Genomic DNA, 11,187 nt, shown 5'->3' with positions numbered 1-11,187 from the left:
AATACTGATGGATTTATTGCTTGTATGTGTTGAAAGATACACTAGAAGAGGACCTTGAAAATGGAATCACATATTAAATTGCAATTGAAATAGGAAAAAATTGTCATTAAATTATTTTCCAAAATAGCTGCAAATATTACTAACCAGTAACTTGATTTGAAGAAAATATTGACTCGAATTGCAATCACAATTTTTGCCTGAATTAATTACAATTAGGGATGTCCGATAATGGCTTTTTGCCGATATCCGATATTCCGATATTGTCCAACTCTTTAATGACCGATACCGATATCAATCGATACCGATATATACAGTCGTGGAATTAACACATTATTATGCCTAATTTGGACAACCAGGTATGGTGAAGATAAGGTCCTTCTTAAAAAAAAATTAAAAATTTTTTAGTTAAATAAATAGTTAATATTAGTTAAATAAATAGTTAAATAAATTAAAAACATTTTCTTGAATAAAAAAGAAAGTAAAACAATATAAAAACCGTTACATTGAAACTAGTAATTAATGAAAATTAGTAAAATTAACTGTTAAAGGTTAATACTATTAGTGGAATAGCAGCACGCACAATCGTGTGCTTACGGACTGTATCCCTTGCAGACTGTATTGATCTATATAGATATATAATGTAGGAACCAGAATATTAATAACAGAAAGAAACAACCCTTTTTTGTGAATGAGTGTAAATAGGGGAGGGAGTTTTTTTGGGTTGGTGCACTAATTGTAAGTGTATCTTGTGTTTTTTTATGTTGATTTAATAAAAAACAAACAAAAAAACCCTGATACCAATAATTAAAAAAACGATACCGATAATTTCCGATAATACATTTTAAAGCATTTATCGGCCGATAATATCGGCAGGCTGATGTTATCGGACATCTCTAATTACAATCTTTTTCTAAAATACACACCTATATATTTGTGTTATTGAAAACTAAAACATCCTCCTCCTTGTGTGCAGTGACTTCCTGTCAAACTTGTGCGATAACTCCATACAGTTACTGCTTAATGAGGCTGTTGGCCAGTTAGCTATCACCTCTGATGCAGCAGTGGGTGGAGCATCTATCAGACTTATCCTCCACATGTCCAATCAGCTGCAACTCCAGACCCTCCTCCTCAGCTTCAAAGGTCAGCACACTGATAAATGATGCGAAAAGAATTGATCAAATAAACTAGTGGTATGTGGGTTAGTACGTTAAACATGCTGACAGGATGAAAGTGAACCCTTAACCCAGGGGTCGGGAACCTTTTTGGCTGAGAGAGCCATGAAAGCCAAATATTTTAAAATATATATCCGTGAGAGCCATATAATATTTTTTTAACACTGAATACAACTAAATGCGTGCATTTTTAAGTAAGACCAACATTTTTAGAGTGTAATAAGTCTCTTATTCTTTTTAATAGCATTGTTATTCTGAAGCTAACCAATAAATAAAGCACTTCTGACCTTTTAATGCGACTTCTTGAACAGGTGCGGTAGAAAACGGATGGATGGATTAGAATGCATGAGAATGTTTTATATTTTGAACGTTATTTTTAACACTGATTACCTGCAGAATTATTCATTACTTATCGTGTTAAGCAATGTCAGCTAAGATTTATCTGAGAGCCAGATGCAGTCATCAAAAGAGCCACATCTGGCTCAAGAGCCATAGGTTCCCTACCCCTGCCTTACCCCAATATCTATCCATCTGAGAAGACCCCCTACGCCTCATCCTTCACAGTCCTTACCCTCAGTGGAAGAAGATGACTTGATGAAGTGTAAAACAGAATGGTCAATAATAGTCGCTGTTTGGCTATTTGGAGGGAGGACAACAATGTTGGACTTAGAAAAAGTCTATGTGCAGAAGTTATGAGGATAATGGAAAAAGTTCAGTCATGGCTGCTCGTCTTTGCAGGTTTGGACAGCCTGTTGGAAAAAGACTGGCGAGGGTGTGGGTTTGACCAGGAAGTCAGTCAGCTGATTGCACTCCTCCAACCTTGTGAAAACACAGTGAGTGTGTGTGTCAATCAGCTGCCTTTTTTGCTGACCTGTCCTCTTCTCATAATGCTATCATGACAGTCTTCTGAAGAGTGTGTGCGAGCGGCGTGTATAATTCAGGCAACCTGGAGAGCGTATCTTACCAGACGCAGACTCAAGACCCTCAACCGAGTAGTTACCATGCTGCAGCGCCACTTCAGGTTTGTGACATGTTTTAAAGCGGAGACTTTTACACACATGTTAATTTTGTGCCTGTTTGTCAGAGCTCGTAAAAAACGACAGCAAAAGCAGAGGGCAGCACAGCAGTGGGAGGAGGAGCGTAAATACCAGGTGAAAAGATGGAAGTTAAGCATTCATAATAGCCATCCTCCAACTGTGTGCCTGTGTGTGTCTGTAGGTGTGTATGCGCCGTCAGCAGGCAAGAACCAAGTTCCACCAGAAACAGAGACAGCTTCTACAGCTTTTACCGCCTGGTGCGCTCACACACTCATGCACAATCAAACGCACAGTAACGCTCACACAAATCTTATACCTGTCCAGACCAGGTGCAACCATACCTGCAGGAGTGCGAGCGGCGTGCAGCTGTGTTGATCCAGAGCACCTGGAGAGGCGTTATGGCCAGGCGACGCGTTGATTTACAACGACGTGTATCGAAGCACACGCAAGCTCAGCAGCGGGCGGCTAGAACCTTGCAGAGAGCTGTATGTACTGCTATTTACTGCTATATGCTACTACTATATATTGCCATATACCACTAGTATATACTGCTTCTTTATACTATGGCAGCGACTGAGCAGGTTGTCGCAGGAACCGTTTCCGTCATACCTATCACAGCCCTTGTGTACTTGGGCCACCCAACCTGGTGTATAGTTATCAATGACTATTTGGTAGTAGTTTGAGACAAATTGGCAGCCATGTGTCTGTCTACCCCAGGACGGCTGTGGCTACAAATGTTTGTTGCCATCACTAATGTGTGACTGTGGAGTCAATGAACAACGAGAAAAGCACTGAGAGCGCAAAACTCCGCTAGACAATATCTCCCAATAGTAAAAAAACATTTCAATCCAGACGGTGATCCGGACTGCCCTAAAATGTAATCACTTGTTCCTTATCCCATTTCTGACATTTCCTGGAAGTTAGAGCAAAATCCGCTATGTCACTAGCTAACAGACAAACAAACCCCAACACCCCCCAGCCACATACACAAAAGGTATTTTTTAGGGCTGCAACAACTAATCGATTAAAATCGATTATAAAAATAGTTGGCGATTAATTTAGTCATCGATTCGTTGGATCTAAGCTATGCGCATGCGCAGAGGCATTTTTTAATTCTTAATTTAATTTAATTTTTAATTATTTTTTTTTATAAACCTTTATTTATAAACTGCAACATGTACAAACAGCTGAGAAACAATAAGCAAAATAAGTATGGTGCCAGTATGCTGTTTTTTTTCAATAAAATACTGGAAAGGATATAAATGTAGTTTATGTCATTTATCCGATTATTAATCGATTAATCGAAGTAAAATCAACAAACGAATCGATTATCAAATTAATCGTTAGTTGCAGCCCTAGTATTTTTGCGCTTGCCTTGTCTGAACTTGAACAACTTACGGCAAAATATGCACTCTTTCTGCAGCCTTCAAACACAAAGAGGAAACAGACGCTTTTGCTAGCGATGTAGAATGTATAAAACACATGAAATACATGTTGTTTACTCTACAGTAATGTTACCATATGTACATGTTAAACAATACATCATATATGGCTGATTTAGTGCAACAAAAAACAATAAGAATTGCTAAAAACGGATATTACAGAGGCTAATAGTATAGTTTACCATCAGAGCAGCAATCTTTGAAATCTACTCAGAGGTGGTGAGAATGTTCCGACTTTGCGAGTCGTAAATCCGGCCATTCTGGTTGAAATCCCGACTTCTCAGTACCACAACACCATAACAGACAAATCCCGTCGGATACATAACCTCCTGGTAGTAATTATTAATTATTTGTGTAAAGCACATTGGGTGTCTAGGAAGGGGCTGTACAAATTCAATCAAATATTAATATTATTTTATATTGTTATTCTGCTTCACGTTCAACAAACATTCAATGTCAGCTCTCTTTTAACTGGCTGCTCCTCTTTTCAGGTACGTCATTATCTCCAAGAGCGTCGTGCAGCAAAGGTGTTGTCTAGCATACCTTGCTGGATTGGTCAGAAGGGTTTGACGAACAGCAAGAGGGTAATGTTGAAGAGACAGGTGGAGGAATATATCCGGTTGCATCCTGTAAGTTTAATTGTTTCTCTTGAAGATACACTGTACACTGCTTTGTCAGTGCTAACGTGTGTGTGTGTGTGTGTGTGTGTGTGTGTGTGTGTGTGTGTGTGTGTGTGTGTGTGTGTGTGTGTGTGTGTGTGTGTGTGTGTGTGTGTGTGTGTGTGTGTGTGTGTGTGTGTGTGTGTGTGTGTGTGTGTGTGTGTGTGTGTGTGTGTGTGTGTGTGTGCGTGTAGTCAGTGGGTATCAGTAGTGAGCAATGGGAACATCTCCATGTAGACGTGCAATGGCGGTTGCAGGCGCTGCTGCAGAAGACAATACAAAAGAGTCGGGAAGAGCAGAAAATTGAATCTCTACTTGCTCACACTCACACTCAGCTGGACCTTCTCAGAGGTTCTAGTCTTTTCATTCATTGATGCTGTAATGTCAGTGATATCACAGTTACATCACATGCCGAGGACACGCCCTTTTGGCCTATGTTTGATTCGTGTTGTCTTCATTCTCCGCAGACACGCTTCCCCTCTCGGATGTCAAGGTGGCAGATATCCAGCGTTTTCTCAGCCCGTCCAGTGCCGTGGCTGCTAATGCTCGTGACGCACACAACGCCAGGCTTCAGGCCGACAGGCTACCCTGGTGGCGGACTTTGGATGACAAGACTGCACAAGGCGAGTTTATGGGATTATAAATTAAATTAACGTTCACAGTCACTGTATACCTTTTGTTTATGTGGTTGCTCCGTGAAATTAAAAATAAACTTGCTGCTTTTTGTTTTTAAACTTGTTACCTTGGTGTTGTGACCCTTTGGATCTTCGTATCGGTTTGATGCTCATTGTCGTGGTTGCTGTGTTCTGATCTATGTTTCAAGGTTTTCTGGACAACTTAAAGAAAGTATGTGATGCGGGAATCTCAGCTGGAGGAAAAAAACCTTCAGTGAATGATGATCAGTTCTATGTACATTACTGCTTTGTTCCATGCTATTTCATTTCTTACTGTACTATTTTAGGTTTTTTTTTCTAAAGACACAACGCAAAGTATATATGTGGGTTTGCAGCAGCTATGACATAATAATGGACAGGTTTGCTCGGACGAACAGTTAGGTGCTAGAAATAGTTGAACCCATTTTTACAAGGCTGTCAGTTAGTGTGGTAAACATGAATAGTGACCACCAAACTACCCCTTCTACCTGGACAACTCACTGTAGTGTTAACAGACATGTACTCTAAGGGACTGACTGTACAGTATATCCGGAAAACATTCACAATGCTTCACTTTTTCCACTGTTACATTTTTATTCCAAAATGGGGGAACAAATGTGCCTAATGACAATGTGATTTTTTAAATTTTTTTCCCCCCAATTTATTATAAATAAAAATTTACATGCACATGAGTATTCACGGCCTTTCCTCAAAGCTTCATTGATGCGGTTTTGGCAGAAATTACAGCCTCAAGTCTTTTTGAATAAGATGCCACAACCTTGGCATACCTATCTTTGGGCAGTTTTGACCATTCCTCTTTGGGGAGTGCAGCGGACTATATTAACCTTATACATTGTTATGGTGAAATAGGTAAAGCTTTAGCAGTGTGCCGTGTTTCAACCCGGGGGGTTGAAATGTGATTGTATACATGAGTGTATGTACAGCATGTATATGTGCATGTGTATGTACTGTATGTATGTACAAAACCCAAAATCAGTAAAGTTGGCATGTTGTGTAATTCTTAAATTAAAAAAGAGTACAAAGATTTGCAAATCCTTTTCAACCTATATTCAGTTGAATAGACTGCAAAGACAAGATATTTAATGTTCAAACTGGGAAACAAAATAATTTTTTTGCAAATAATCAATAACTTACAATTTAATGGCAGCAAAACATTGCAAAAAAGTTGGCACAGGGGCATTTTTACCACTGTCTTACATGGCCTTTCCTTTTACCAACACTCAGTAAACGTTTGGGACTGAGGAGACCAATTATTGAAGCTTTTCAGGTGGAATTCTTTCCCATTCTTGCTTGATGTGCAGCTTAAGTTGTTTAACAGTCCGGGGTTTCCCTTGTAGTACCGTATTTTAGGCTTCATATTGTGCCACACATTTTCAATGGCAGACATGTCTGGACTACAGGCAGACCCGCACTCTTTTACTATGAAGCCACGCTGTTGTAATTCGTTGCTTGGCATTGTCTTTCTGAAATAAGCATGATAACGTTGTTTTGATGGCAACATATGTTTCTCCAAAACCTGTATGTACCCTTCAGCATTGATGGTGCCTTCACAGATGTGTTAGTTACCCATGTCTTGGGCACCAATACACCTCCATACCATCACAGATGCTGGCTTTTGAACTTTGCGCATATTAAAATCCAAATGGTTCTTTTCCTCTGGTCCGGAGGACACGACATTCACAGATTTGTCAGACCACAGAACACTTTTACACTTTGCATCAGTCCATCTCGGGCCCAGCAAAGCCGGCAGCGTTTCTGGGTGTTGTTGATAAGTGGCTTTCTATTTGCATAGTAGACAACGAACTGTAGTTACTGACAGTGGTTTTCTGAAGTGTTCCTGAGCCCATGTGTGTATATCCTTTACGCAATGATGTCACTTATCACTTACGTGCAGAGATTTCTTCAGATTCTCTGAACCTTTTGATGATATTACGGACCGTAGATGGTGATATCCCTAAATTCCTTGCAATAGATCGTTGACAAATGTTGTTCTTAAACTGTTGGACAATTGGCTCACGCATTTGTTCACAAAGTGGCGACTCTCGCCCCGTCCTTGTTTGTGAATGACTGAGCATTTCATGGAAGCTGCTTTTATACCCAATCATGGCACCCACCTGTACCCAATTAGCCTGTTCACCTGTGGGATGTTCCAAAAAAGTGTTTGATGAGCATTCTTCAACCTTCTCAGTCTTTTTTGCCACTTGTGCCAGATTTTTTTAAACATGTTGCAGGCATCACATTCCAAATGAGCTAATATTTGCAAACAATAACAAAAGTTTTCCAGTTCAAACGTTAAGTATCTTGTCTTTGCAGACTATTCAGTTGAATATAGGTTGAAAAGGATTAGAAAATCATTGTATTCTGTTTTTATTTACTATTTACAAAACGTGGTAGCACAGTGGGACACAATACGAAGGCCCTGAGTTCAATCCGTGGCTCGGGATCTTTTTGTGTGGAGTTTGCATGTTCTCCCCGTGACTGCGTGGGTTCCCTCCGGGTACTACGGCTTCCTCCCACTTCCAAAGACATGCACCTGGGGATAGGTTGATTGGGAACACTAAATTGGCCCTAGTGTGTGAATGTGAGTGTGAATGTTGTCTGTCTATCTGTGTTGGCCCTGTGATGAGGGGGCGACTTGTTCCGCCTTCCGCCCGAATGCAGCTGAGATAGGCTCCAGCACCCCCCGCGACCACGAAAGGGACAAGCGGTAGAAAATGGATGGATGGATGGATTTATACAACGTGCCAACTTCACTGGTTTTGGGTTTTGTATATTTTTACAGAGAATGTGCATTTGGATGTATGTACCGTGTGTGTTTGTTTGTATGTATGTATGTATGTATGTATGTGTGTATATATGTACAGTCGTGGTCAAAAGTTTACATACACTTGTGACGGACATATTGTCATGGCTGTCTTGAGTTTCCAATAATTTCTACAACTCTTATTTTTTTGTGATAGAGTGATTGGAGCACATACTTGTGCGGGGGACGGCGTGGCGCAGTGGAAGAATGGCCATGCGCGACCCGAGGGTCCCTGGTTCAATCCCCACCTAGTACCAACCTCGTCATGTCCGTTGTGTCCTGAGCAAGACACTTCACCCTTGCTCCTGATGGGTGCTGGTTAGCGCCTTGCATGGCAGCTCCCCCCATCAGTGTGTGAATGGGTAAATGTGGAAGTAGTGTCAAAGCGCTTTGAGTACCTTGAAGGTAGAAAAGCGCTATACAAGTACAACCCATTATTATTTATCATTTATTACTTGTTGGTCACAAAAAACATTCATGAAGTTTGGTTCTTCTATGAATTTATTATGGGTCTACTGAAAATGTGACCAAATCTGCTGGGTCAAAAGTATACATACAGCAACATACATGATCATTTTTGGTGATGTAGAAAAGTTACAATCAAATCAAATTAGCTTCATAGCATGGCCTCTTAACTTCATGTGGGTGATTATGATTGACGACACCTGTTGACTTCTCTGATTCCATTTAAATAGGGCTCATGTGATGCAGTCATGAGACTCGGTTACTAACGCAACAATGGGAAAGTCAAAGGAACTTAGCACAGATCTGAAAAACGAATCATTGACTTGAACAAGTCAGGAAAGTCACTTGGAGCAAGAGCAACTGTGCAGACAATTGTTCGTAAGTATAAAGTGCATGGCACAGTTTTGTCACTGCCACCATCAGGAAGAAAAAGCAAACTGTCACGAAGGGAAAAAACATATATAAGTCGCACTGGAGTATAAGTCGCATTTGTTGAGGAAATGTATTTGATAAAACCCAAGAATATACATTTGAAAGGCAATTTAAAATAAATAAAGAATAGTTAACAACAGGCTGAATAAGTGTACGTTATATGACGCATAAATAACCAACTGAGAACGTGCCTGGTATGTTAACGTAACATTATGGTAAGAGTCATTCAAATATCTATAACATATAGAACATGCTATACGTTTACCAAACAATCTGTCACTCCTAATCGCTAAATCCCATGAAATCTTATACGTCTAGTCTCTTACGTGAATGAGCTAAATAATATTATTTGATATTTTACGGTAATGTGTTAATAATTTCACACGTAAGTCGCTCCTGCGTATAAGTCGCACTCCCGCCCAAACTATGAAAAAAACTGCGACTTATAGTCCGAAAAATGCGGTAACTTGAATCTAGCCCCCAAAAAGGGCTTCTTCCTCAGAAGGTAAGTAACATTTCTTAGCCAAATTATTGATGAGAATGGTATTTCAGTAGACCTCATGAAGGTTGAGAATATCACAAACACGACTACTGCAGACTTCATGGAACCTAATGGTGTGACCACATACCAGAAATGGATCAGGGGCCTCATGTATTGGGAGTTGTGTGGATTTTTCCTAAAACATGGCATATGTTCAAATGCAGAAAAAAATGTAATCAAGTGTACTAAAGTGTGTGTGTGCACTAATCCAAGCACATTTCTTTTTTACATCCTAATGAAGGTGGAATTCAATCAATCAAAGTTTATTTATATAGCCCTAAATCACAAGTGTCTCAAAGGGCTGCACAAGCCACAACGACATCCTCGGCTCAGATCCCACATCAGAGCAAGAAAAAAGTCAACCCAATGGGATACAATGACAAACCTTGGAGGGGACCGCAGATGTGGGGACCCCCATTGGGCGACTGGTGCAATGGACGTCGAGTAGACCTAGTTAATAGTGTGAGAGTCCAGTCCATTGTGGGGCCAGCAGGAGATCATCTTGAGTGGAGACAAGTCAGCAGTGCAGAGACGTCACCAACCGATGCACAGATGAGTGGTCCACCCTGGATCCCGACTTTGAACAGCTAGCATCTCATCTGTGGTCACCTAATAACCTCTCCACGCAGGAGAGGGGGGCAAAGCAGAAAAGAGACGGCAGATCAACTGGTCTAAAAAGGGGGTCTATTTAAAGGCTAGAGTACCGGTATACAAATGAGTTTTAAGATGGAACTTAAATGCTTCTACTGATGTAGCATCTCTAACTGTTACCGGGAGGGCATTCCATAGTACTGGAGCCCTAATAGAAAATGCTCGATAGCATGCAGACTTTTTTTGGGCTCTGGCAATCACTAATAAGCCGGACTTCTTTGAACGCAGATTTCTTGCCGGAACATATGGTACAATACAATCAGCAAGATAGGCTGGAGTTAGACTCTTTAGTATTTTATACATAAGTAGTAAAACCTAAAGTCACATCTTAAGTGCACAAGAAGCCAGTGCAGGTGAGCCAGTATAGGCGTAATATGATCAAACGTTCTTGTTCTTGTCAAAGGTCTAGCAGCTGCATTTTGTACCAACTGTAATCTTTAATGCTTTTAATTGACCACACTTGTTTGTTTGGCTGGGCATGACTGGACCACGTCCAGGCCACAAATCTTTATAAATACGGAAATCATATTGAAATGAGCCACGTGCCCTAATTCTGCACACTCTGCCCAATTGGAATTCAGTAGTAGGAGCCTCTTTCTCCTGTTTCGAGCGAACTAAAGAGGGTTGAGAGTGTGAGCCTGTCATTGTTGTGGGCTCTGCACACAGGAACAAAGACGAAATAAGTGGTACTACATCTGGAAGAAGATAGATGTGGAAAAAGCAGATGAGGGGACCGGAGATAAAGTAGTGTTGCACCCCGTTTGAAAAGTTTGTCGTTGCAATGATACGTAAAACTTTAGAAGAGGTCGGTGACTCTGATGACCCCAAATATAAATATGATTTGTGTAACTTACAACAAAATGTGTTCATACAGTAGCCTGCTCACAGCCAGATTAGAGTTTCATACAAAATTATGTAATATTTGTTTTGCAATCTTTTTAATTAAAACATGCTAGCAGATCCAAAAGGATACGAAAGACTTTGACTCTTGTTTGATTACTCAATTTATTATTACAATACAGCAGATGTACATGACACAAATTTGGGCCATTCCTCCACAGTGTCTGGTGCCATTGTGTTACAACCTCCGGCGGCAGCTGTCTGCCCGACTGGCCAAGCATATGTGCTGGAATCACAGGAACACATTGTGACAGCAAAAGGTGGTCAAATATAAATTAATAGATGTCTGATCACAGGCTGCTAGCTATTCTAGCCTTCTTACAAGAAACCCTCACTACCCAGTTTGTGCTTGATCCGCTGCTTACGAACTTGCAGTCTGTTGGGACAGAGGACGCTAAAGACTGCTGCAGT

The 11,187-nt window shown here is 40.5% G+C and overlaps 1 protein-coding gene across 1 annotated transcript in view; it reads left to right on the top strand.

Annotated features, from left to right (window-relative positions):
- The window catches only part of LOC133613347 (IQ calmodulin-binding motif-containing protein 1-like), an 8,103-nt gene extending 3,059 nt beyond the window's left edge, over positions 1-5,044 (top strand). Inside the window, exons 7-15 of the mRNA XM_061970834.1 lie at positions 974-1,140; positions 1,911-2,005; positions 2,075-2,193; positions 2,257-2,323; positions 2,391-2,466; positions 2,534-2,694; positions 4,143-4,280; positions 4,505-4,661; positions 4,778-5,044. Coding sequence (XP_061826818.1) covers positions 974-1,140; positions 1,911-2,005; positions 2,075-2,193; positions 2,257-2,323; positions 2,391-2,466; positions 2,534-2,694; positions 4,143-4,280; positions 4,505-4,661; positions 4,778-4,953 — 1,156 coding nt within the window. The 3' untranslated portion in view covers positions 4,954-5,044. The remainder of the gene's footprint in view (positions 1-973; positions 1,141-1,910; positions 2,006-2,074; positions 2,194-2,256; positions 2,324-2,390; positions 2,467-2,533; positions 2,695-4,142; positions 4,281-4,504; positions 4,662-4,777) is intronic.
- The last annotated feature ends 6,143 nt before the right edge of the window (positions 5,045-11,187 follow it).

This window comes from Nerophis lumbriciformis, linkage group LG01 (genome assembly GCF_033978685.3).
Source record: "Nerophis lumbriciformis linkage group LG01, RoL_Nlum_v2.1, whole genome shotgun sequence".
Lineage (NCBI taxonomy): Eukaryota > Metazoa > Chordata > Actinopteri > Syngnathiformes > Syngnathidae > Nerophis > Nerophis lumbriciformis.
Note: the sequence above shows the minus strand (reverse complement) of the source record. Positions and strands in the feature narration are given on the sequence as shown.